We start from the raw sequence: 27,957 nt of genomic DNA, 5'->3' as shown, positions 1-27,957 counted from the left end.
CGGAATTACCATTATAGATATCTATAACGTAACTTTGACTAGTAGTAATGTCATTGTGACTACTATGAATTTTAATTTAAGATATCTGTAACGTCATTCTGACTAGTCAAAACTACAGTTACAGATATCTGTAATTCAGTTTTGACTAGTAGGATTCAAACTATTTTTGCCATTCATGTGTATGGGGTTTGTCATTATAGATATCTACAATTACATTATGACTATCTATAATTCCAGTTTGAGATATCTACAACGTCATTTTGACTATCTGAAACTCAATTCAAGATATCTAGAAAGGACCATGTAGATATCTTCAATTGATAATAATTAAAGATATCTTGAATTATGACTAGTCAAAATTAAATTGTAGATATCTCAAACTGGAATTACAGATATCCACAATAACAGTTGCAGATATCCGCAACTACACTGGAGATATCTATAATGACAAACCCCATACACATGAATGGCAAAAATAGTTTGAATCTTACTAGTCAAAATCTAATTACAGATATCTTGAATAAGAGTTTTGACTAGTCAGAATTATGTTGCAGATATCAGTAATGAATATCCAGTCTAGCGATTAAATGTTAAAACGGCTTGCCATAGGTGCTTTAGTTGGAGTATTTCTACAGTGTAGTATTAGTACTTTGACTGCAGTACAGGATGCGAGTACTTCCTCCACCCTCCACAGTTCACAGTTCAGTCCAGCAGGCGGCGGTAGCGTTTATCAAGAGAAAAAACAGCAGCCGCCATTTTCGGAGCGGAAGGAGGAAGAGCAGACAGAAAACATTCAACTCCTCAAGTCTAAATCCTCCTGAAATCTCGAACCTGTGTGATGGAGGTCCCCGGGCCGGACAGCGACTGGAGGAGTCCTCAGTTCCGACAGAAAGTCGTCGCTCAGATGTGAGATTTTTACTTTCATATGTAGCAATGCTGGCTCATTCACTGTTTGCGTTAGCCCAATGAGCTAAGCTAACGTTAGCTCGGCAGGAAAACACGTCATAGCAAACTTTGCTTTAAAAAATCAGTAAATTAACACCGACTCGTAAAAAGACGAAGTTAACACAGGTCGATACACATGACAGGACACATGAGGTTAAAGGTCCGGGTCCACTCTTTAATTCGGCCTGCTTAAAATGAACACAATTATTGTTAATGAAAATATATCAGATTTTAATATTAGCATTGTTAGCTGCTAACGTTAGCTCACTCAGCGGGTTAACTCTTCACACTGTGTTAGCATCACTCCTTACATCTGTACTGAGGAACTTTTAACAGGAATATTTATTGTAGTTAATTTAAACAGTTAAATTAAAATCATTGAACCAAACCAAATTTCACGTGTTTCATTTTCACATGTGAAATTATTAAAGTAAAACTTATTACAATTAAACAGTAAACACGTTGTATTTATGTACAATATATTTACATACGAACACATTACATTCATGTGGTATGTATTTATTTGTAAACACGTTATACCTATATACTATATACATATATGAACGCATTACCTATTTATATTTAACAACGTGAGGCTGTGTTTGAAATCAAATATCAGTTTTTCACGCAAATAAAAAGACTCTTCTTTTAAGTAGCATAAATATTAGTTTTGTACATGAATAATATTTATGTAGGCAAACTTGTATTTCTAATGTGCAACATGTTGTGCAATATTTGCATATTTACAACATATAGATAAGTGGCTTTTACAAGTGCAGTGAAAATATGGCTTTACATGAGTTAAAGGTGTGTTAAATATGAGTTACAGCTGTTATGAATCTCACAGGGACAATAAAGTGTTTGCAGTTTGTTTTGTAGAACTCTTGATCATCATATGTACATGTAATGAATTTAAAGAGGCGACAGATAGGATTCGCTTTTTTTTTTAAGCTTGGCGCCACCTAGCGTCAGTGGTGTTGCGTCGCACTGTGGCAACGACCAAACTGAGCGTGGGGATCAGAGATAATGAATCAAATGTAGGCTGTAAAGCCACCAGTATACCTCTATGTATATGTAGAATGAGAAGGTGTGTGGACACTCTACTAAATAAATGAGTAAAGAGACCGAGCAACAATTATCAGATTTATCTGAAGAAAAAACAAATAGTAATGCAAATAATTATAGCAGAATGTACAGTACCAGTACAAACAGCTCACAGTAAATGACACCAATATGTACAGTACCAGTACAAACAGCTCACAGTGAATGATACCAATATGTACAGTACCAGTACAAACAGCTCACAGTAAATGATACCAATATGTACAGTACCAGTACAAACAGCTCACAGTAAATGATACCAATATGTACAGTACCAGTACAAACAGCTCACAGTGAATGATACCAATATGTACAGTACCAGTACAAACAGCTCACAGTAAATGACACCAATATGTACAGTACCAGTACAAACAGCTCACAGTAAATGACACCAATATGTACAGTACCAGTACAAACAGCTCACAGTAAATGACACCAATATGTACAGTACCAGTACAAACAGCTCACAGTGAATGACACCAATATGTACAGTACCAGTACAAACAGCTCACAGTAAATGACACCAATATGTACAGTACCAGTACAAACAGCTCACAGTGAATGATACCAATATGTACAGTACCAGTACAAACAGCTCACAGTGAATGACACCAATATGTACAGTACCAGTACAAACAGCTCACAGTGAATGACACCAATATGTACAGTACCAGTACAAACAGCTCACAGTGAATGACACCAATATGTACAGTACCAGTACAAACAGCTCACAGTGAATGACACCAATATGTACAGTACCAGTACAAACAGCTCACAGTAATGACACCAATATGTACAGTACCAGTACAAACAGCTCACAGTGAATGACACCAATATGTACAGTACCAGTACAAACAGCTCACAGTGAATGACACCAATATGTACAGTACCAGTACAAACAGCTCACAGTAAATGATACCAATATGTACAGTACCAGTTCAAACAACAGTAGACACAGTGGAATTATACCAATATGTACATGTAAACAGTCCCCATTCTAGAATAAACGCTACCGTATGGAAACCATGCGGCCGGTTGGAGCTCAAATTGAATGGGAAACAAAGTCCAGTGTTCACTTAGCTGGGCGTAACTTAGCTGGGCGATGCGTGGATAGCTGCCTCCGTGAGAAGAGAACAGAAGGAAGGGAGGGGGGTATCACTGTCCGAGGGCTGCCGTAGAATGGCAACCAGGATGTCAGCCGACCAACACTCGCTACCCGCTCCCTGGTTGCGGCGATTTGCGATGCTGGCCAGCTAGGAATGAACTAGCAGCCAGTACAGTCCAGTCCTCTCTGGTCTAGCTAACATTTAGCCGTGTTACTTACTGATCCATTAGAAAGAAAGCTAGCTGGACATGGGTTTTGAAGCCTCTTTGGTCACGGAGCTCCCTCCATCTCTTGAACGCCTGACTGAGGTTTACTCTTGTTTTTCCTCTTCTTTTATCACTCTCCTTTTTGCTCTTCTTTGCCTCCTCACATAGAGGAGCTCCTTTTCTTTTGCTAGGCCGTTTTTCACTTGTCTCCAAACTTTGTCTGTCTGCCATTGTGCTCGTGACTCAACTATCTCATGCCCAACTCCTCATACGGACCAGCTCCAGTCCCTGATTGGCTGACCGAAACCACTAAGCCACTAAGTAACCTATGTAAACGCTGATAGTCTGATTTTACTGTGGACACTACCCTGTGCAGCCCACATTATTTTCATCGATGCTGTCTGTTGCCTCTTTAAGACTGTTTTCATTATTAATCTGAGGGTTACAGGGTTCAATCTTAAGGTTTTTTTAATTCATCAATCTGGAAAAAAAATCAAACTACTTGACTTCCAAATTGTTTTTTTATGAACTATTATCAAACAACAACAACAATCTATCAGTGCTGCTCCTGTGCAACATTCAACAGAAATGAGAATGAAGAGAAATATGAAGAAAATGTTTGTGCTGTAAAATGACCTCCAGAATGTTCCAGATCCCTGGTGGAGATATTTAAAGAGCTTGTTTTCACATTTAAGGAGCAACAAACTGAAATATCTGTTTCATAAGGTTCAGTTTTTAAATCAGAATAAACACGGAGGTGACGTATAGACGGTGAAAGACAGGTGAGGAGTGTGTGTGTTTTTGATCGGTGTGTTTTCTATGTTTCTCTCCAGTGAGGACGCGATGAGGAAGGCGGGAACTGCACACACCAAGTCCAGTAACGACATGGAGAACCATGTTTACGTTAAAGCCAAATCCAGAGTGAGTGCTGTGTCACTGCAGGAAGTTGGTCAGACTGCTGGGAGTGATGAACGATAACAATCCAGCGTGTTCTAACAGGTCTCACTCTTGTTTCCCAGGAGGAGTATTTATCTCTGGTGGCGAGGCTGATCATTCACTTCAGAGACATCCGTGAGTATTTGAACTGTTTCATTTGAAGGCTGCGATCTGAAAACTGACTCATAACACAAGAGTCTGACGGTCCACTGCTGATGTGAAGCATCCGACGCTGTTCCACAGTCACTAATCACTGGTGTCTTATTTCCAGATAAGAAGACTTTGGGAGGACCAGGTAAGTGGACTCTGTCTTTGTCTCTGTCTGGGTCACTTCCCATTGAGTTTTTCTTTGCTGTGTTCTGTCCTCTGCTGGACCTGTCACTACCAGACTCATGGTGTTCATGGTTTCTGCTGTGCATGTTGGAGCTGCATAATATGATCTGTTGTCTACCCTTCTGCTAGATCCCATGAATGCCCTGACTAACCTGACAGGGGTTGGAGGGGGCCCGGGCGCCATTGGCATGGGGCCTCGCCCCACCGGTGCTCCAGTGGGTGGCATGGGGGCCATGGGGCAGATGCAGATAGGCCAGCATGCCATGGCAGGGGTGGCTGGAAACCCACAAGCCAGTGAGTGTGTTTCCTCCATGTGGTGTGTGTTTGCTGTTCGGTGGATGCCGGCTGCGTCAGAGCTGCTCTTACCTTCAGTCTCCGCTTTGGCACGTTTTGTGTGTTTGAGACTCCAGACTCTCCTCAGCCTGGTTCTGAGCTGTAGAGTGGCTCTGTCCTTCATTTTCTTCTCGCTCACCCTGCAGTAGGGGGTCCAGGCCAGATGCCGATGCAGCAGATGGTGCAGGCGCAGCAGCAGCAGCAGTCCATGCAGTTCCAGCAGTTTCAGCAGGCCCAGCAGCAGCAGCAGCAGCAGCAGCAGAACGCCATGCAGCAGCAGCAGCAGCAGCAGCAACAGCAGCAGCAGCAGCAGAATGCCGCCATCCAGCAGCAGTTCCAGGTGCAGCAGCAGCTGAGGGCGCAGCAGATGCAGCAGCAGCACCACCAGAATCAGCAACTTCAGCAGCAACACCAGAACCAGCAGCAGCAGCAGGCCCAGAACCAGCAGCAGCAGAACCAGGTATACAGTCAGTTACTAGCTCTGTTTACACCGCCAGATTTTCGGCAAATGTTGCGGGCGTTTAGACACACAGAGCTGGATTGGCGAGTTGATCCAAGGTGCCCAATTTTCCGCCTCGTAGGGTAGACATATTGGTGGAACCCTTTTGGTTTAAAAAGAACGAGGCAGCCTTCCGCCGTGGGAAGAGCTGTTGATGACTTGTGGGAAGAGCTGTTGATGCACTTGTGGGAAGAGCTGTTGATGACTTGTGGGAGGGGCTGTTGATGACTTGTGGGAAGAGCTGTTGATGACTTGTGGGAAGAGCTGTTGATGACTTGTGGGAAGAGCTGTTGATGACTTGTGGGAAGAGCTGTTGATGACTTGTGGGAGGGGCTGTTGATGACTTGTGGGAAGAGCTGTTGATGACTTGTGGGAAGAGCTGTTGATGCACTTGTGGGAAGAGCTGTTGATGACTTGTGGGAGGAGCTGTTGATGCACTTGTGGGAGAATCCGAAAATCCGATTTTTGACTGCTGACTGTCCACACTGTTTTTAGCAAGTGTCCAAATCGGATTTGGCTCTGTTCAGACTGGGCCACATTATTGACAAATCTGACAGGTTGCTGTGGCAACGACTTTGGAGCAGAGGCGTCATCTAGCGTTTATTGTGTGATGTCACATAAGGAGCTGTTCAGACTCAGACAAATCTGTCCAAATGCGATTTGAAACTACCTCCCAAAGGTGGTTTCGATCTGGTTTGCAAAAATCGGATTTCATGTCATTTATGACTGTTCAGGCTTCATAAGAGCCATCTGGTTCCAATCTAGATTGGCTAAAAATCGGATTTTGGCAGGCAGTCTAAACAAGGCCTTAGTGCCTTTTTCGGGCTTGTTTTGCTTATATTCTTGAAGCAGCAGTACAACAACAATCTTGTTCTGCTCATGCTTCGTCTGTTGAGGAGGAGAAGAGAGGTAGAAGACATACATCATCTCGCGCGCGCTATATACACCATCGCGTGCTATATACGCCATCGTGCGCTATATACGCCATTGTGCCGCTATATACATCATCTCGTGTGCTATATACACCATCGTGCACTATACACGCCACTGCGCCGCTATATACATCATCTCACCGCTATATAAGTCATCTCGCGGCTATATACATCATCTCACGCGCTATATACGCCATCTCGCGGCTATATACATCATTGCGTGCGCTATATACGTCATCTCGCACGCTATGTAAGTCTTGCTGCTATATACATCATCGCGCGCGCGCTACATAAGTCGTCTCGCCCGCTATATAAGTCATCTTGCGCGCTATATAAGTCATCTTGCGCTATATAAGTCATCTTGCACGTTATATAAGTCATCTCGCACGCTATATAAGTCATCTCGCATGTTATATAAGTCATCTCGCGCTATATAAGTCATCTCGCACGTGATATAAGTCATCTCGCCGTTATATAAGTCATCTCGCCACTATATAAGTCATCTCGCACGTGATATAAGTCATCTTGCACGTTATATAAGTCATCTCGCCGCTATATAAGTCATCTTGCCACTATATGTCATCTCGCACGTTATGTAAGTCATCTCGCCGCTACATAAGTCATCTCGCGCTATATAAGTCATCTCGCACGTTATATAAGTCATCTTGCGCTATATAAGTCATCTCGCACGTTCTATAAGTCATCTCGTGCTATATAAGTCATCTCGCGCGCTATATAAGTCATCTTGCACGTTATATAAGTCATCTCGCGCTATATAAGTCATCTCGCACGTTATGTGAGTCATCTCGCGCTATATAAGTCATCTCGCATGTTCTATAAGTCATCTCGCCGCTATATAAGTCATCTCGCACGTTATGTAAGTCATCTCGCCACTATATAAGTCATCTCGCACGTTATGTAAGTCATCTCGCGTTATATAAGTCATCTCGCACGTTCTATAAGTCATCTCGCCACTATATAAGTCATCTCGCCGCTATATAAGTCATCTCGCACGTTCTATAAGTCATCTTGCCGCTATATAAGTCATCTTGCACGTTATGTAAGTCATCTCGCGTTATATAAGTCATCTCGCACGTTCTATAAGTCATCTCGCCGCTATATAAGTCATCTCGTGACGTTATGTAAGTCATCTCGCGCTATATAAGTCATCTCGCACGCTCTATAAGTCATCTCGCCGCTATATAAGTCATCTTGCACGTTATGTAAGTCATCTCACGTTATATAAGTCATCTCGCACGTTATGTAAGTCATCTCGCGCTATATAAGTCATCTCGCACGTTCTATAAGTCATCTCGCCGCTATATAAGTCATCTTGCACGTTATGTAAGTCATCTCACGTTATATAAGTCATCTCGCACGTTATGGAAGTCATAGCGCGCTATATAAGTCACCTGACGCTCTATAAGTCATCTCGTGCTATATAAGTCATCTCGCCGCTATATAAGTCATCTTGCACGTTATGTAAGTCATCTGCTATATAAGTCATCTCGCACGCTCTATAAGTCATCTCGCCGCTATATAAGTCATCTCGACGTTATGTAAGTCATCTCGCGCTATATAAGTCATCTCGTGACGTCTGTAAGTCATCTCGCCGCTATATAAGTCATCTCGCACATTATGTAAGTCATCTCGCCGCTATATAAGTCATCTCGCACGTTATGTAAGTCATCTCGCCACTATATAAGTCATCTCGCACGTTATGTAAGTCATCTTGCGCTATATAAGTCATCTCGCACGTTCTGTAAGTCATCTCGCCACTATATAAGTCATCTCGCCGCTATATAAGTCATCTCGCACGTTATGTAAGTCATCTCGCGCTATATAAGTCATCTCGCACGTTCTATAAGTCATCTCGCCGCTATATAAGTCATCTTGCACGTTATGTAAGTCATCTCGCGCTATATAAGTCATCTCGCACGTGATATAAGTCATCTCGCCGTTATATAAGTCATCTCGCCACTATATAAGTCATCTCGCACGTGATATAAGTCATCTTGCACGTTATATAAGTCATCTCGCCGCTATATAAGTCATCTTGCCACTATATGTCATCTCGCACGTTATATAAGTCATCTCGCCGCTACATAAGTCATCTCGCGCTATATAAGTCATCTCGCACGTTATATAAGTCATCTTGCGCTATATAAGTCATCTCGCACGTTCTATAAGTCATCTCGTGCTATATAAGTCATCTTGCACGTTATATAAGTCATCTCGCACGCTATATAAGTCATCTCGCATGTTATATAAGTCATCTCGCGCTATATAAGTCATCTCGCACGTGATATAAGTCATCTCGCCGTTATATAAGTCATCTCGCCACTATATAAGTCATCTCGCACGTGATATAAGTCATCTTGCACGTTATATAAGTCATCTCGCCACTATATAAGTCATCTCGCTCGTTATATCAGTCATCTCGCGCTATATAAGTCATCTCGCGCGCTATATAAGTCATCTTGCACGTTATATAAGTCATCTCGCGCTATATAAGTCATCTACGCGTTATGTAAGTCATCTCGCTATATAAGTCATCTCGCGCTATATAAGTCATCTTGCGTTATATAAGTCATCTCACGCTATATAAGTCATCTCACGTTATGTGAGTCATCTCGCTATATAAGTCATCTCGCATGTTCTATAAGTCATCTCTCCGATATATAAGTCATCTTGCACGTTATGTAAGCCATCTCGCCACTATATAAGTCATCTCGCACGTTATATAAGTCATCTCGCCACTATATAAGTCATCTCGCACGTTCTATAAGTCATCTCGCCACTATATAAGTCATCGCTATATAAGTCATCTCGCACGTTCTATAAGTCATCTTGCCGCTATATAAGTCATCTTGCACGTTATGTAAGTCATCTCGCGTTATATAAGTCATCTCGCACGTTCTATAAGTCATCTCGCCGCTATATAAGTCATCTCGCACGTTATGTAAGTCATCTCGCGCTATATAAGTCATCTCGCACGTTCTATAAGTCATCTCGCCGCTATATAAGTCATCTTGCACGTTATGTAAGTCATCTCACGTTATATAAGTCATCTCGCACGTTATGTAAGTCATCTCGCGCTATATAAGTCATCTCGCACGTTCTATAAGTCATCTCGCCGCTATATAAGTCATCTTGCACGTTATGTAAGTCATCTCACGTTATATAAGTCATCTCGCACGTTATGTAAGTCATCTCGCGCTATATAAGTCACCTCGCACGTTCTATAAGTCATCTCGTGCTATATAAGTCATCTCGCCGCTATATAAGTCATCTTGCACGTTATGTAAGTCATCTCGCGTTATATAAGTCATCTCGCACGTTCTATAAGTCATCTCGCCGCTATATAAGTCATCTCGCACGTTATGTAAGTCATCTCGCGCTATATAAGTCATCTCGCACGTTCTGTAAGTCATCTCGCCGCTATATAAGTCATCTCGCACGTTATGTAAGTCATCTCGCCGCTATATAAGTCATCTCGCACGTTATGTAAGTCATCTCGCCACTATATAAGTCATCTCGCACGTTATGTAAGTCATCTCGCGCTATATAAGTCATCTCGCACGTTCTGTAAGTCATCTCGCCACTATATAAGTCATCTCGCCGCTATATAAGTCATCTCGCACGTTATGTAAGTCATCTCGCGCTATATAAGTCATCTCGCACGTTTTATAAGTCATCTCGCCGCTATATAAGTCATCTTGCACGTTATGTAAGTCATCTCGCGCTATATAAGTCATCTCGCACGTTCTATAAGTCATCTCGCCGCTATATAAGTCATCTTGCACGTTATATAAGTCATCTCGCGCTATATAAGTCATCTCGCACGTTATATAAGTCATCTCGCGCTATATAAGTCATCTCGCACGTTATATAAGTCATCTCGCCGCTATATAGGTCATCTTGCCGCTATATAAGTCATCTCACACGTGATATAAGTCATCTCGCTGCTACGTAAGTCATCTCGCACATTATATAAGTCATCTCGCCGCTATATAAGTCATCTCGCACGTTATATAAGTCATCTCGCCGCTATATAAGTCATCTCGCCGCTATATAAGTCATCTTGCCGCTATATAAGTCATCTCACACGTGATATAAGTCATCTCGCCGCTACATAAGTCATCTCGCCGCTATATAAGTCATCTCGCACGTTATATAAGTCATCTCGCCGCTATATAAGTCATCTCGCCGCTATATAAGTCATCTCGACGCTATATAAGTCATCTTGCCGCTATATAAGTCATCTCACACGTGATATAAGTCATCTCGCCGCTACATAAGTCATCTCGCCGCTATATAAGTCATCTCGCACGTTATATAAGTCATCTCGCACGTTATATAAGTCATCTCACACGTGATATAAGTCATCTCGCACGTTATAAGTCATCTCGCCGCTATATAAGTCATCTTGCCGCTACATAAGTCATCTCGCCGCTATATAAGTCATCTTGCCGCTATATAAGTCATCTCACACGTGATATAAGTCATCTCGCACGTTATAAGTCATCTCGCACGTTATATAAGTCATCTCGCACGTTATAAGTCATCTCGCCGCTATATACGTCATCTCGCACGTTATATAAGTCATTTCGGGTTCTGCAGGGTACTGCAGGGTTCTGTAGTCCAGAGGGTGGACATCCTGATCTTAGCTTTGCTAACACAGTGATTATTTCTGGTTAACAGTTGGTAATTCTGCTGCGTTGTGTGTTGGGTAATTATCAGAGTACCAGTCTGAAATGTTAAAGTACGTTAGTGCATTTCGGTAGTTACAGGTCAGGAGCTGATACTGGTTCAGTGACAGTTCTCCACACCCGTGCCCAGTTGGTACTAGTTTTCTGTGGCTGATGAAGACAAGATATGACCTCACTCCTGTCCTTCACATACTGTGTCTGCAGATGCACCAGACGAGGATTCAGCAGCAGCAGATGGTTCAGCTGCAGCTCCAGCAGCAGCAGGCTCAGGCTCATGCCCAGGCTCAAGCTCAGGCTCAGGCCCAAGCCCAGGCCCAGGCTCAGGCCCAGGCTCAGGCCCAGTCCATCCAGCACATGGTTCAACAACAGCAGCAGCAGCAGCAGCAGCAGGTTCAGGCCCAGACTCAGCCTCAGCCAGGTCAGATGCCTCCACACTCTCAGCAGCAGCAGCAGCCCGGCATGGTGCCTCAGTCTCTGGCTGGACCAATGACGTCGGCTCAGCATGTTCCCATCAACTCGCTCAGTCAGCAGCAACAGCAGCACCAGCTCAAGATCCAGGCCTTCCAGGTGAGACTGTTCAGGTGGCGTCGGTTCTCTGTGTATCTACAGTCTGTAAGAATCCTGTCTGAAACACCTGCAGCAATTAAGGAAATCTACATGAGTTACTGTGCAACCTTTTTATTTTGCGTCTTAAAACCCAAATCTGTTGACTTCACAGGTGAACTGGGAACCACTGAATAATGTTCCAACACTACTGCGTTAAAATGGACAAACACAAACACATGTATCATTGGGTAGTAGGTTAAACAAGATTTTAAACTGTACGATGGATCCAAGTGTCAGTCCCATCATACTCTATAATCACATTGTACTTAACTGGTAAAGAACTGCTCCATCCGGTTCAACTGTTGTTTCTGGGCGTCTCTCACTCAGGTGTTCTGTCCAAGTCATCTTGTGCCCTGAGCGTCTTCACTCACCCTCACCCGATATACAGTGGTGGAAAAAAGTTTTCGGACACCCTTAAAATTTTACACAATCTCAAATATTATCATGAAATGTTTGTGGAAAAATCTTTTTTTGTGTTTCAAAAGGTGTGGCTGCATTAGACAGACACAAACAAATACAAATTATATTTTTTTGTTTATTGTTTACAAGAAAAACTAACAAAACTAAATTCTTGACAGTTTCAATATGTCAGTTCTCAACATCGTCGGTGTCAAAGTCAACAAATAACAGAGAATGTGTTCAAAACTGAACAAAAAATAAATAAACCATCACATCATCAAATTAATCTTTAGTAGTCCTGCCATTGGCACGTAGTAGAGCTCTAATCCTGGCTGGCATGTTCCCCACGAGCCTTTCACACTGTTGAGGGGTAATCTTGTCCCATTCTTCTTGAATTACTGCTTTTAATTCTTCTAAATTCTTTGGTTTATGCTTTGAAACAGACCTTTTGATAATCCACCACAGATTTTCAATGGGGCTCATGTCCGGGATTGAGCTGGCCACTCTAAGACCTGGATACTGTGCTCCTGCAGCCAAGTTCTACTGGCCTTGGATGTGTGGCAAGGGGCATTATCTTGTTGAAACATCCAGTTTTTACCTCGACGGAACAGTGCACGCGCAGAAGGGAGCATGTGGGTTTGGAGAATGGTACAATACTTGGTAGAGTTCAATGTGCCATCACAGACAGTGAGATGACCAACACCAGCAGCACTCATGCATCCCCAAACCATGATCCTGCCTCCACCATGCTTGACAGTAGGTACTGTACATGCTGGAGATAATGCTTCACCTGGCCTTCTGCGTACCCTCACATTAGTAGGAGGAAGATAAAGCTGGAAACTGGACTCATCTGACCACAAAATCTTCTTCCAGTTCCTGGCTGTCCAGTTCTTGTGTGCCTGGGCCCAACGACGCCGGGCTAACCTCTGTCTCTCATTGATCAGGGGCTTCTTGATAGCCTTGTAGGACCTTAAGCCGTGATCTAAAAGTCGGCCACGTACAGTGCGGGTGGAACACTGGACACCAGTTTGGTTTGACCACTGCTGCTGAAGCTCCTGTGATGTCATTCGGCGGTTTTGCTTGCACATGCGGATCAGGATGCGGTCATTTCTTGCTGAAGAAACCCTTGGACGCCCAGATCTTGGTTTGTCTTCCAAGCTGTTGGTTCGTCTGTATTTCTGCAGAGTGTATCCAACTGCTGAAGGACTGCATCTGCACTTCCTGGCTATCTGGCGGCAGCTGTACCCTTCCTGGCTGAGAATCTTTATCTTCAGGCGTGTTTCCTGCGTTAGGTTCCTTGTTTTAGCCATTTTTGTGTCTGAAGAACTTTCAAATGTGCTGGCTTTATGTAGACACGAAGCTTGGCAACAAAAATTGTGTCTTAATAAAAAGAACGACCTTCATCACTGGTACCAAAATGACCCAATACTCAAAATTTCTTATGTATTTTTATGGAACCAATCAATTTTAAGTTTTTAATGGCTTTTTTAGGATTTATTTAGTGTTTTGGCTGTGACTGTACTAAAAGAAATTGCACTTGAAGACCTACGAGTGATTCTTAATGCAATATTTCACAAATGCATGGGGTGTCCGAAAACTTTCTTCCACCATTGTATTGTCAGTGGCAGTTATGCCCTCCTCTTCGTCACGTGCCTGATTCTGTAGTTAAATTCTGCCCCTGCCTCTCCCTGTTGCCTTGGACATTACTCTTAGGTTGTGAGCTCTTCGTCCTCATCTCATTCTTGCATATCGTCACACATCTGCAGACCTGGGGTAAAATCCTGTGACGTAAGTGTCCATCTTGGGTGGTTACAGTGATGGTCTGTCCTGAGGGTTTATCATCCTTGACCTGTCTTGTAATATATCTTTACATAGCGATTAATGATAGGTTCCTCTTTATGAAAGATCTGTGAGTCAGTGGAGTTGCTCTCTGCTTCTTTTCCTCCCTCAAGGCACCTCCCACCAAACTGAACCTGAGTTAATTGGTTTCTGCAGATTTTTAAATGGACACCCCACTTCCTTGATGTTTCATCGCTGAATGGTAGAACCAGCGTCCTGGTGCTAACCCTGCCGTCCAGCCACTCAACACTGACACTGTCTTTAAACCACAGGAGAAGCAGTTATTTAATATTTTCTATTAAAGGACAGGTTCAGTATTTTTGTCCTGAAACAGTACTCAGGTGCTTCCTGCAGTCAGCAGTGATTCTGTGTAAAAGTACACTCTATCTAAAGTTAATAGCTTCTTTCACATCGCCTGTTCAAGGCAGGAATGCCACGCTATCTTCCTCCTCGCCGTTCCTTATAACAGGTATGATAGCTGTATGAGGGGACAGAGGGTTTCTCACCTTTAAGATGATAGCAGAGGAAGGTACAGCACAATCGATGTCTGTGTGAAAGGCGATTTTAAAAGTAGCAAATCTGCAGCTCAGACAGCGTAGAGTTCAGTATTCCTGCTTACCTCCTCTCTGCTTGCATGCTTTGCCGTGTGTGTGTGTGTGTGTGTGTGTGTGTGTGTGTGTGTGTGTGTGTGTGTGTGTGTAAGCAGGCCCGAGCAGCCTTGCAGCAGCAGCAGCAGGTCCAGCAGGCGCAGCAAGCAGCCCAGCAAGCTGCAGCTCAGGCGCAGCTCAACGCAGCCGCTGCAGCCGCCGCCGCCGTACCTGGACAGGTGAGACTGCAGCCACCTCAAGCTCAGGTGCTTAATGTGTAGTAAATGTGAATGAAGTCACATGATGCAAAGCAAACATTGTGTTCCAGGGTTCCCACTGTCATGGAAAACCTGGAAAAGTCCTGGAAATAGTGAAAATCATTAAAAGTTTTGGGAAAGTCCTGGAATTAGTTGTTTGTAATGACATCGTTAATCGTCTGTGGATAACCTTCCACATAATGTAACATAACGGCCAGTTTATTTTCTGTGGCTGGCGACATAGCGTAGCTCAAACATGCATCAATGCGTGACAGCGTTTAGTTCACCATCAAATACGTTCCGTCATTTTCTACCTGTGTTCAGTCTCTCTCTCCATGTATGCCACAGCTGAAATTATCTTTAAATATAATTTGAATCTGTTTGAGAAACACTGCTCAATAGGGCTGCAACGATTAGTATTAAAATAATCGGTGACTAATTAAGTAGTCAACTAATCGGTTTGAGTCATTCTTCATAGAAAAGTACTATAAAGTACCCAAAATACTCTTACTGCAGCTTCTTAGGTTCAAATATTGACAGCTTTACACACTCTCCCATGACGGTGAACTAAAACATGAGTGGCGTGAGTACGAAACAAGACATTAGATGACATAATTTTGGGGTTTGGGAGAGACAGACCGACGTGTTTCAACATTTTACACATTTTTCGATAAAACGATTCGTCGACTAAGAAGAAATAATCAGCAGATTAGTTGACAATGAAAATAATCGTTAGTTGCAGCCCTACTGCTCAAGTGTAGCAAGAAAAAAATTATTAAACTCGTAGGAAAGTTTTGAAATGTGTGAGAACCCTGAATGTTGACTGGCACTCTTTTGGTTTGACCTCTTAAACACGACTGATCCACCAGGAGGTTTTAAACTTAAAGGAATTAAAATTTTTGTTTGGAACCAGCAGTAAGCCTTCAGACACGGTACCTAGACCCTCGGCCCGTTCAGACAGTCCTCTTAAATGTGGGCGGGGTTGTCCACAGATCTTATTTCACACATGTACCCAAAAACACATTATAAAAAAAAACATTGACTTCAAGACGAGGGAACAGGAAGCGCTAAAATACTAAGTCACTTCTGGGTTTTAGGACTCATTCTCACTCATGACTTCAGTTATCTGTATGAAAGGGTGTCTGACGTTAATTTGAAGCGCTGATATAGTTAAACAGATTAATTAACTAATAACTTAATAAATTGTTTTTTAAAGGGCCTTTTTCAGGTGGCTAAAAACGAACTAACTAAGGCAATGTTTGCTCAGCACCGTTTTATTTTATGTTTGTGGCACAAGATTTTCTACTCTGAAGTTGCTGTAAATAAACACTGTGATTCACTCTGTAGAATTGAATGGAATTGAGAGACTTGAGAGAGATTCTGAAGGAAGCAGCAGCATCATGAGCTCCTGAAGATGTTCACCTATCTGTTATAAATGAGATAAACTTTTACTTCTGACAAAATAAGAAAAAACAACAGTTGATTGAAGGAATTACCTCCCTGGAAGAAAGTAGAGCATCAGGAATCTTGAAATAAATGATAATGTTCAACTGAAAAGCCAACAGAAAATCTAACCAACTGCCAAACTGACCGTTAACTGTCCTGCTCGCTGAGCGACTCCAGACTAAGTAGAGGAATATAGCTAAAGACTCAAAGGAGTGAGTACATCAGAGATATGATATAACTTTAGAAACAATTTAGAAAAAGTTAACTATAATACCTGCTGAATACCAAATAAGCTAAAGCTAGCTTTGAGAACAAAAACAGCTAGCTTAAAACAAGCTAAGCCCTAGCAACTGTTGCCACAGAGCAGCAGCAGAGTTCTGTGGCTTCAACCAGAGCCTGTACAGAGAGTTCATAAATTCAAAGTGCTGTTGGTCTGTTCCGTTTGGTTATTCACAGCAGCGTTTCTCTAGGAGAAGTAGAGCGTATGCTGGACACTGTTGTTTTTTCCTTGGCTGAGTAGTAGTCCTTCAGAATGGAGCCAAGTGAGGTAGAGTTTGATCTTAGACTAGTAGATGGCATGCTACTTATTACGCCACCGACAGTGGTTGAAATAGCATTAGTCAGTTAAAATTAACGAATAGCTGATGAAACAGTTAGCTAAAAGTGACTGCTACACAGTTGAAATAGCTTTAGTTAGCTAAAAGAAGTAGCTAACTGTTGAAACAGGATAGCTAAAAGTAACATAGCTGTTGAAACAGTTAGCTAAAAGTAACTGCTAAACAGTTGAAATAGCTTTAGTTAGCTAAAAGAAATAGCTAACTGTTGAAACATGATAGCTAAAAGTAACTGCTAAACAGTTGAAATAGCTTTAGTTAGCTAAAAGAAGTAGCTAACTGTTGAAAGCTATTGAAACACTTAGCTAAAAGTAACAGATAGCTGTTGAAACAGTAAAGTAACTGATGAATGGTTTAAATAACTTTAATAGTGTTTTAATGATCACATCATGTATCTAGTGTATCTGTCTAAAGTTGACTCACACAGTAACAGACGACTGTTAATGTGATTTTGTGGCATTTTGTTTTGCGGAGCCATTTTAATGACAACGGTCGCTTTCCAATGCGCAAATATTTCACTAAAACAAGTTCCACCTCCGACACTTGTTTGCAAGAGCACCGTCGCTGCATCCTGGGCTTAGGAGGTCTGGATCAGGGTCCTCACAAGTATAGACACAGTCCTGTGTGTGCTGCAGTGTTCTCCTGCCTGCTCTCTGCTCACCTGTCCTGTCGTCTCTGTCGTCTCTGTCGTCTCTCTGTCCTCTGAAGTTGGTTCGCCCTGGGATGCAGATTCCTCCCCGGCTGCCTCGGCCTCCCCTCAATCCCTCCATCCCTCCTCCAAACGCTGCTGCCGCCGCCGCCGCCGCCGCTGCCGCCGCCGCTGCTGCAGCTGCTGCGGTGGGAGGACAGCCAATGACACAGCAGGTATTTATCCTCAGTCTGACCTCTGACCCCCCAGAGCTGAGCATCAGTCAAAGATAAGATGCAGGGTTTGTATGTAAATGCAGTCAGAGCTGCAGCGATTGATCGATTCATTGATGTCGATCAAAAGAAAATTAATCTGCAGCTCTTTGGAGAATCTTTGAATTCAATATTTGGAGTAAAAAACACGTTTAATGGTTCGAGGATTTTAAAGATAAGAATCTGCTGCTACATATCTCTGATTGGCTAATTCTTCTTTTGTCCAATCACTGTCCTCCACAGGTACAGCAGCATTCCATGATGTCATCACCTTCACCTGTACAGGTGCAGACGCCACAGTCCATGCCTCCGCCCCCCCAGCCGTCACCTCAGCCCCCCACCTCACAGCCCAACTCAGCCAGGTACAACCAGGTGTTCACATTCACCAGCACCCACCACCAACTATGATTCTGTTTCTAACAGCACTTCCTGTCTCCAGCTCCGGTCCCACTCCGTCTCCGGGGGGTTTCCAGCCCAGCCCCTCCCCTCAGCCCTCACAGAGCCCCGCCAACGCCCGGACCCCCCAGAACTATGGAGTCCCCTCTCCTGGACCGCTCAATACTCCAGGTACACACACCTCTATCACCAGGAGCGAAAACACAAAACAAATCTGTGACCGTTTGTGACGCCTGCGTGAAAGATAACGAACAGGTTTTATGACGTCACTTCCTGTTGGTGAACTGCAGAAACTGTTTGCGACCTGCTTCAGTGGCTCCGTTAGAAATATCCACAGATTTTGGAACTGCATCTAAATCTTTACTATCTTCAGAGATCACTGACAAGAGTACTGATCTTTATCCTCACCTGTCCTCACCTGTCCTCACCCCCCCTCACCTGTCCTCAACCTTCCTCACCTGTCCTGCAGGTAACCCCAGCTCAGTGATGAGTCCGGCTGGAGCCACGTCTCTGGAGGACCAGCAGTACATGGAGAAACTCAAACAGCTATCCAAATACATCGAACCTCTGCGCAGGATGATCAACAAGATCGACAAGAACGAAGGTCGGTCCACAGCGCTCAAAGCATTCATCCATTTATTGATTAATCAATTGGGTCATTTTGCAAAACGGAAATAACAGTTTGTGTTCCTGTTGGTGTGGACAGACAGAAAGAAGGACCTGAGCAAGATGAAGAGTCTGTTGAACATCCTGACTGATCCAAACACCAGGTAACAGCTGATCACTGACGTCTCCTCACCAACACACTGATCCATGTCCGTCCACTCAGCTGTGTGTCTGTCCTCTGACCTGCAGGTGTCCCCTGAAGACGCTGCAGAAGTGTGAAATCGCTTTAGAGAAGCTGAAGAACGACATGGCCGTGGTGAGAACAGAACAAACCTGTGCTGTCGTCATAGTGCTCAGCGTCACTGTTTCAAACTGCAGCTCCAAAAATCCAGGAATATGTAAAGTCCAGTTCAGACCAAAGACTCGTGACAAGATGAAACCGTTTCAGAACGTCACTGAGGGTGTTTGTTTCAACTCGTCTCGTCGTGTCTTTGGTCTGAACTGGACTTTAAGGAGGACAGAGTGCAGATACGAGTCCATGTTAACAGCAGAGACGATCAGTGAGGTGACATCACCATCCTGTAAACTCTGAATGACACTTTGAATGTATAAATTTGTCCCTATCCCTCCAGCCGACCCCCCCGCCCCCCCCAGTGGCCACCAAGCAGCAGTACCTGTGTCAGCCGCTGCTGGACGCCGTCATGGCCAACATCCGCTCTCCAGTCTTCAACCACTCTCTGTACCGAACCTTCGCCCCCGCCATGACTGCCATCCACGGACCCCCTATCACGTACGTCTCACCTGTACATGACGTCTGCAGTCAGAGCACATTTAAAGGTTCAGTGCAACAAAAACACAGATGCTGATTCAGCGTTCTGAATCGACTGAAGAAAGTTGACAAGACGGGCGGAGAAACTGGTGCTCACTGTACTGTCAACAAAATGACCACAACGACCGCCATCTTGTTTTGCTGTAGTGAGCGCTGATCTCACTGACCAACACGTTTCCTGTTATCACTTCATAATAAAGTTCAGCTCGTGCTTCGCCAGTTAAAGACTTTTAATGTGAAGCTGCAGCAGTGGTAAATGTGTCAGCGCTGTGTGACATCACTCTGCAGCAGATAGAGGCAGAGTTTTATTTAAATAAAAATGGTGTGTGAGGTTAAAACACAGCTGTCGGTGCAGTTTGAGTGACAGATGTGAACACTGTGTGTCTGTTCCTCAGGGGTCCCAACGTCTCCGGGAGGAAGAGGAAGCACGAGGAGGACGAGCGGCAAACCATCCCCAACATCCTGCAGGGAGAGGTGGCTCGCCTCGACGTCAAGTTCCTCGTCAACCTGGATCCTTCGTTCTGCAGCAACAACGGCACCGTGCACCTCGTCTGCAAACTGGGTGAGTCGGACACAGAAACCTGGCGCCGACTCTGAGCCGACGGCGGCAGGCCACATGTTTTAACCACGTGTTTGTTCTCTTGTCTCTCAGATGATAAGAACCTCCCCAGTGTTCCTCCGCTGCAGCTCAGCGTTCCCGCTGATTATCCTGACCAGAGTCCGTACTGGGCCGACGACGGGGATCAGTACGGTGAGACAGCTTCAGCTTCAGCACACTGTGACATCACTTTAAAGATGTGGTTGTTATTTTACAATAATATACAAAACATACCAACTATCTGTCTAGATGAGTTAGACTGAGGGTGTAGAGAACAGCAGAACATCTGGGTGGTGACTTCACCATCAGACCGCGGACCAAAAGGGCCCAACAGTTGGAGATCTGTTTCTTACAGTTTTCTTTCAGTGCTTCATTTAATGCTCTCCTCTCTTAGATACGTCCTGACCTCGTCTGTAAAGCTTTCCTGTAACTTGTGAGTGTTCAGACTTAATATGAGCGAACAAGTTACATTTACGACGCCCAAACTCGACCTTGATCGAGGTGTCTTGTCTCAGGCACACCCTGACCTGGCCTCGATCTGCTCCAGGTCAAAGGCCACTGTAGTGCTTTCCTCTTTTTATTCTCAGAGAGTAGAACTGAGCTCATGTGGGGACTCCTGCCCTGGTTCTTACACTCTCTAAACCCCAGCTCCACGTAAAGCCGTGCACACACACGTTTGGACGATGAACCCCCTCCCCCCATCAACACTGAACTCTGATCTATACATGCACACATTCACTTTATCCAGTACATAAGCTCGAATTTGCACCACTGTCATTGCAACACATTGTTTGTTGTTGCTGCTACTGTGCCGTTTTTACTTTTACTTTTAGAGTATAACTCTTTTTAGCTTAGCTTTCATATGCCACGGTACGATACTTTTCTATAATACATTAATGATATTTCAATGGAATAAATTACTTATTGACTTATTCATACTTCAAAAACAGCATCAATAAGTGATTAACATAGGGAGGATCAAAATAAAATAAATAAATAAATAAAAATCAACCAGCCCCCCTCCTCCCCTGACAAGTAAAGAACAGTCCCTAAAGTGCGGTGAGGTTCGTGGACACAAAGACTTTTGGGCAGTCATGACAACAAGTTATTCACCTGGAGCCGGACTTCTCTGTTGCTGGTAAGCCGTTATCATGCGCCGCCATATTTGACAGGAATACGTATTCCTGTCTGTGTCTGTGACCCCCGTTCAACCCACAACCGGCGGGATTCGCTGTTTAGTTTCTGATGCTGGTTGAAATCTGTACTCACACAGCGTGCTGAATGATTTATTTTGCCCAAAACTAGTTTTAGTCGCGAGTGCGGTGATGGACAGGGTAAAATATTGCCACACTGCCAACATTTTACTCTGTCTGTCAGACGCTGTTTGGTTGTGTTATCAAAACACGGCGCTATTATTCGGCCTTGCTTTTCACTTATTCCACCAATATTCGGCCGAATATATTCGTGCATCCCTAAATAGGAGCCGTCCCCCACTCCCCCCTCCCCTCACCGCTGCTCTCTTCACTATACTGGCTTCTGCGCTGTGCAAGTGCACAGATGTCTCAGAGTGGTGGTGCATTTGCAAAAATGTTTTGAAGGAGTTTTGAAGGAGCAGCAGTGGCGTGTCGTGGAATGTAGTGGAAACACTGAGTTACGTTCACGCATACGTAACTATTTTAAACAGGAAGCTGCGAGCCATCTACATTTCCAACCAGCATCTACAGTGGAGTCTCCAGTTGAGTTCATCCTACCGATCGCGTTTGCTGCATTCATCATGCTTCATTTGATGAACGACAGACAACAGGGGACTTCTGCTAGCTAGCTAACCAGCTAACATTACGAGGCAGCATAGTTATGCTAGCTGGCGTGTTATCGTAATGTGAAAAAATCAAAAATTTTGAAGGACAGATGACAGACGCCAGATAGTGCGAGCTAGCTAGCTAGCTAACAAGCAACCTGACGACGGTAACGTTAGCTATGTATGAACTTTTTTCCCCGTCTCTTGCTCGGTGGTAGCCATGACAACGTTTACCCCTCGCTGCCAAGTCAGCATCTGAAATCCCTCTCTCTGAAGGGCTAGTTTCATACCCACTACCCCTCGTTATGCCCCCTACCCCTACACGCAAAAAGGAATTGGGACACCACTACCCCTCGAGGGAACATGCAAATGTAGGGGTAGGGCTAAGGGGGGGTGTTGGGACGGGCCCTTAGTGTCTGACACACCTACAGCTTTCTGATACACATGAACGGTGTTTCCCATCACTTAAGCTGCTGTTCTCCTGTTAGTCACACAACCAGCTCTGGCCTGAATCAGCATCAGATCATTGAGCTGAAGTCCCGTCAGGGTAACGAGTTTATATCCAGTCACACACACACACACACACACACACACACACTCGTTACATAATAAGAGTTAATACCAGGACATTTACACAATATTATCATGTTTAGATCTGAAAATACTGACTCATGATTCTGTTCTAACTCGCGCTGTGTCCTGACTGGGTGCGACGCCAGCGTGCGTCAGTCCCTAAAGCTGTGTTGATTGATGAGGTGATGACCTCTGATCACATGATCTGTGACCTGTGACCTCCTCCAGGTGCGAACAGCTTCCTGCAGACGGTGCACAGAAACATGACGTCCAAACTGCTGCAGCTTCCTGACAAACACTCGGTGACGGAGCTGCTCAACACCTGGGCTCAGAGCGTCCGCCAGGCTTGTCTGTCTGCCGCCTGAAGCCCCGCCCACCACCTGACTGAACCCGCTGCACACACAGTAACACACACAGACACTACAGTCTGATCTGACACTTTCACCTGTTTCCTGTTGGACTTCTGTCATTCATACAGAGCAGCTGCTGTGCCCCACGCTCATCTTAGTCCCTGAACGCCCCTTCAGGTGGGCTGATATCATGTGATCTGATGCGTTCAGGTGTCCCACTGACAGAGCAGATTTTAGCAGAAGCAGCTTGTACATAGTATGAACTGTGTGTTAGAAGGAACCAGACATCTGAACTGTTATTTATCCTGACCGATATTCTGGTCCCTGAACGCATCACACTCTGCTTCTGTTTGTTGTTTAGTTTCATGAGTTTCTGTTTGACATGTGAGTTCAGTTTGGGACCACAGAAGAAGAACTCTAACTCTGCTTTTCAAACTGAAAATAGAAATGTTTTGTTTTTTTGCTATCATAAATAAAAACTGTTCATTTAAACTTTTTGTTAAATCCAGAAAAATGTTTCAGTCTTTGAAAATAAATAATTAGTTTTTAATTCAACCAACAGGAAGTTCACTCATCATGTGATCGTTTCATTAGAGCGTGTGGAATGTTTTTATAATACGCTGTCCTCTACCTGATTTTGGCAACAATAACAATAATAACTAGAACTGCAAGCAGTCACGAACGGGGTCCAAGCCCCCCCGCGCACCTCGGCCTCCGCGCCCCGTGGAGCCCACAGTAGTCGGCCCAAAGGACGACGGGCTCAGGGCGAGCGTCAGGACAGGCCAACGTCTGAGCTGCAGTATTCACTCTAATGGGAAGTACCAAAGGCTGAATGTGTTTGTTGCGATGAGTCACACCCACTTTGACCAATCATTACCAAACTTTGCAGCTGGCCTCAGGACTGACCCACATCATGCTCACCAATTTAAGTACAAATCTGATCAACTTTTATGGAACGTCATATTTCTGGGTTTACAGCGTCCACTAGTGGCCAATTTGGGCCAAATTTGGCACCGAGCCTCTGAACGACCTCTGGAACGTGTGTTAAGTGTCATGTTGATATAATTTAGAAAATATGCAACAATATGTGTACTTCAGCTAGCAAAATGTTTTTGTCGTTAATAATTGACACATATTTTTGACCGGGCAAAATTATTTTGATAACTTTAGATCAGGTCCATCTTGAGAGTCGAGGTGCCAAGTTTCATGCAGTTTGGACAAAATCTGTAGGAGTTGTTTGAAAAAGTAGGTTTTGCAGTTTTTGGCGGGAAAAAAGTTAGGCGGAACTGGGCGGGGCCATGCACACGTGATACACTGCCTTGGACCCCTAACAACAACAACAACAACAACAACAACAACAACAGTTTGTATAAAATGAGACAAAAATATTTTATTCAGACTAAATGATACAAAAGTTTTTAACGCCAGTAAAAATACTGACGGACACACAAACATTCATCATTCAACCTGTGTGTGTGTGTGTGTGTGTGTGCGTGCGCGCGCGCGTCAGAAGCTGAGTGAGAACGTTCTGTACGACAGGTTCGTGAACACGTCGATGTGGTCGCTGCTCCCTCCCACCGTCAGCACCTGCACACAAGATACAGTTATTATTGATCATGTTTCTGTTTAACGAGCTGAACGTCTGATTCTGTGATGACATCACATCTGTGTCTCCGTTCTGAGCGTGCTCAGTGAGAACAGGAAGTAATCACGTGTATAAAAAAAAAAAAAAAAAAAAAAATCTATTTTGTGCCGACGATGAGTTTTAGAGAAAAGTAGAAGCTCTGATGAAACGAATGTTCGTGAGACAGTCGACCAGCTGCTGGTGGACGTGTCTCTGTGTCCACAGACATCATGTCCTCAGTGTGGACGCCATGATGCGTTCAGTGTCTCACCCTGTGCTCGGAGCTGTTGGTGTTGAGCTGCAGCGTGTTGAGGCTCTGCGGCGTACACGGGATCTGAGCTTTGACGTCTCCACCCAGAAGACAGTGAGACACAAACGGGCCTTCACCTACAGCCAGGATCTGAGGAGGAGGAAGAGGAGGAGGAGGAGGAGGTGGTTCAGGTCTTGGACACACTCATCAACACTGTAACACCCTGAAGGCAGCGCTCTCACCATGTCCTGGTAGAAGGCGGCCTGTCTCTGACAGCCGCTCAGAGGGAAGATGGAGGTGGGCGACAGAGAGCGGAGGTGCCACAGAGACAGAGACGGACCTCCACCACACAGCTGGAGGAGGAGACGCACAGTAAACACTGAGCAGACAACAAGTAAACAACAACAACAACAACAACAGTCAGCATGTGCAGGTGTTTTCTTACCATCCAATCAGAGTCAGTCGTCACACAGCTGATCCATTTACCGTACTGAGGCCGGGCGCAGCTCTGAAACAAACCGCAGCCACTCAAATTTCCTACTCTGATCACAGACACTTGAACACATCATGAGACAACTGCAGCTTCACACAGAGGAGGAGGAGGAGGAGGAGAAAAAGACGAAAGGAGGAAGGAGGGGAAGGAGAGGAAAGGACAGTCACATGTGAAGGAACATGTTTATTATGACGTGAACATAAAGCAGAGTTCTGACCTCGTACTTGTAGACCTCGATGCAGTGGACACTCTGACCCGTCCTGCTGTCTGAACGACATCATCACCATCATCATCATCATCAGTAACACTAATGTGACCTACAGACAGACGAGAGGCCGCCGTCACTCACCCCACATCCTCACCGCCCCGTCCTCGCCCCCCGACAGGATCTCTGCCTCCCGCTCTCTCACGCTCACACAGTGGACGTAGTCCGAGTGTCCCTGGAGGACAGACTGGAGACACAGAGACAGAGTCAGCTGCAGGGACGCAGAGGACAATGATGATGACGTCATCATGTCGCCACACAGGAAACTGCACGTGTCACCTTAAAGACTCCGTGCTCCAGGTCCAGGATGTGGATGTTGTTGTCTCCTCCTCCAACGACCAGGCTGTTGTCCTGAGAGACACACAGCGTCACTCACAGGAGGTAAACAACAACAACAACAACAACAACAAGTAGACTAGACTGATGTGATCCGGGTCAGTGTCTCGTGTGTCCTCACTCTGGGGCTGATGACCATGGAGTTGATCTCTGGGATCTCCAGACTGGATCTGAGGACAGAGACAAAGACCTCTGTCAGCCGGCTGCTCCGTCACTACTGTAACACATGACAACATGAGGACGAGCGGACAGAAAGACAGCGTGTCTCACTTGTAGTTTGGTCTCTTTGTCCACAGAGGTTTGACGTTCTGAGGAGACACAGAGACAAATGTGAGACGAAGGTGAGTCTGTCTTTACCTCATGAGCTCCGACCTTAAAGAGTCGCTCACCTTCTTGATGAGCTCGCTCCAGCTCCAGGCGCTCACCTCTCCGTTCCCTGCGCTGAGGAGGTGACAGTCGGTGGAGAGGAGCGAGAAGACGGGGCCCTCGTGAGCTGCGGGACGACATCAGACACACGTCCATCGGTATGAAATCATGTCACTGGACTAAACGGGGACTCAGGTGACTCACCTGTGAAGGTCAGGACAGGTTTCTGACTGAGCGCCGTGGCGTCTGGACTCAGAGCTGCAGACAGGCTGCCACACAAACATCATGATGATTATTATTATGATTCACAGTAACGTGTGTGTGTGTGTGTGTGAGTGTGTGTGTGTGTGTGTGTGTGTGTGTGTGAGAGAGAGACCTGAACACAGCAATCTCTCCATAGTTGTTTCCAGCTGCCAGAAATCGACCGCAGGGAGAGAAACTCTGAGAGAAGACGGACATGTGGAGGAGCTGCAGACAACAGGACTGATTTAATACTGAGATTTATGACCAGCTGTTATTATTAACCCTTTATTTACCTCCTCTGTCCCACAGGCATGAACACACTCGACTGTTTCACCCTCCAACATGTCTTTAACGTGACCGACATTCATTTTTTAAAAGTCCAGGCTAATATTCGCCACGTTTTACCAGCAACAAATGGAGCTGACTTGTGACTACAACCTCTTCACTTATTGAACCATGACCCGAATGAACCAGGAGAGTCTCTTTAACATAAACAATTATTTAAACTTGTTATGCTGTGTGAGTATTTTTACTAATAAGCTAGCAAACACAAAATTAGCAGAATTCTTAACGTAGTTTGGCCTACAGCTCTCCTCTAACAGAGTGCAAAAAGGGATTAAACAACGTTAAAATCAATTGTTATTTAAGTATTATAACGTATTAAACTACAACCGAATTAACCAATAGAGTCTCTTCAATATAAAGAAACATTTAAACTTGTTATGCTATGTCAGGATTTTTACTAATAAGCTAGTAAACACAAAATTAGCAGAATTCCTAACGGAGTTTGGCCTACAGCTGTCTCTGTTCGTATGAGGACAAACACAGGTCGCAGAAACTGAAAGATAAATGTTAAAATCGATGTTTATTAACTGATTATCAGTTTTATATTAAACCATCAGATCAATGTTTCACTCGTTAATGTGCACGGACACATTTCTAACAACATCAGAGCGAATGAAGCTCGGAGCAGATTTTAAATCTAAAACACGAGTGAACTTCTTTAATTCTTCAGTTTAAATGAACAGATGAATATTTTACCTCGACGGGACCCATACTGCTCACACAGACACCGCGTGCCTCCAAACCGGCGGCAGATACCGGAGCAAACAGTCGGTAAATAACGAGAACAATAATCACGACCGACGCGACGAGGGAAAGAGCGGAACACAGGCGAGGAAATATGATGTCACATGTGACGCAATGGATCCTGGGACATGTAGTAGGCAGTTGGGCGGGAACTTGACGACACTTTATAGGACGGAAAATTATAATTCATAAACAAAAGAAATAAAAACAATATGATGAAATAATAAGTCGTTTTGTTTTAAACTGCTCAGATTTTTATGTGAAAATGATGATTTTGAATATTTGTGAAAAAGACAACAAACAGCAGGTACCAAAGATCAGTACTATAAATATATTTATTAAAAGTAACATAATTATTGAATTGCATTGAAATACTTTTAAATCCTAAAAT

The 27,957-nt window shown here is 44.3% G+C and overlaps 2 protein-coding genes across 6 annotated transcripts; one reads left to right on the top strand and one right to left on the bottom strand.

Moving 5' to 3' along the window:
- The first annotated feature begins 751 nt into the window (after positions 1-751).
- med15 (mediator complex subunit 15) lies at positions 752-23,455 on the top strand. Of its 5 annotated transcripts, none has more exons than XM_049561046.1 (18): positions 752-906; positions 4,191-4,278; positions 4,377-4,428; positions 4,565-4,588; positions 4,756-4,920; positions 5,109-5,419; positions 11,307-11,669; positions 14,653-14,799; positions 17,559-17,714; positions 17,994-18,112; positions 18,190-18,317; positions 18,616-18,750; positions 18,853-18,916; positions 19,002-19,068; positions 19,385-19,542; positions 19,977-20,143; positions 20,234-20,332; positions 22,779-23,455. In XM_049561046.1, the coding sequence occupies exons 1-18, from the start codon at positions 839-841 to the stop codon at positions 22,913-22,915; spliced, it is 2,448 nt and encodes an 815-aa protein (XP_049417003.1). In that variant the 5' UTR covers positions 752-838; the 3' UTR covers positions 22,916-23,455. The 5 variants fall into 5 exon arrangements, with proteins under 5 accessions (XP_049417003.1, XP_049417004.1, XP_049417002.1 ...); XM_049561047.1 differs by having other exon boundaries at positions 5,106-5,419; positions 14,653-14,772; XM_049561045.1 differs by having other exon boundaries at positions 5,106-5,419.
- Positions 23,456-24,270: 815 nt separating this feature from the next.
- thoc6 (THO complex 6) lies at positions 24,271-27,669 on the bottom strand. Its single transcript, XM_049561136.1, has 13 exons — positions 27,519-27,669; positions 26,611-26,702; positions 26,439-26,503; positions 26,258-26,361; positions 26,139-26,176; positions 25,990-26,038; positions 25,812-25,883; positions 25,617-25,719; positions 25,485-25,534; positions 25,220-25,282; positions 25,017-25,127; positions 24,796-24,924; positions 24,271-24,487 (listed from the first exon to the last, which is right to left on the bottom strand). Exons 1-13 carry the CDS (start codon positions 27,531-27,533, stop codon positions 24,407-24,409), a joined length of 972 nt encoding a protein of 323 aa, XP_049417093.1. The 5' UTR covers positions 27,534-27,669; the 3' UTR covers positions 24,271-24,406.
- Between the last annotated feature and the right edge of the window lie 288 nt (positions 27,670-27,957).

This window comes from Epinephelus fuscoguttatus, linkage group LG19, assembly GCF_011397635.1.
Source record: "Epinephelus fuscoguttatus linkage group LG19, E.fuscoguttatus.final_Chr_v1".
Classification (NCBI taxonomy): Eukaryota; Metazoa; Chordata; class Actinopteri; order Perciformes; family Serranidae; genus Epinephelus; species Epinephelus fuscoguttatus.
Note: the sequence above shows the minus strand (reverse complement) of the source record. Positions and strands in the feature narration are given on the sequence as shown.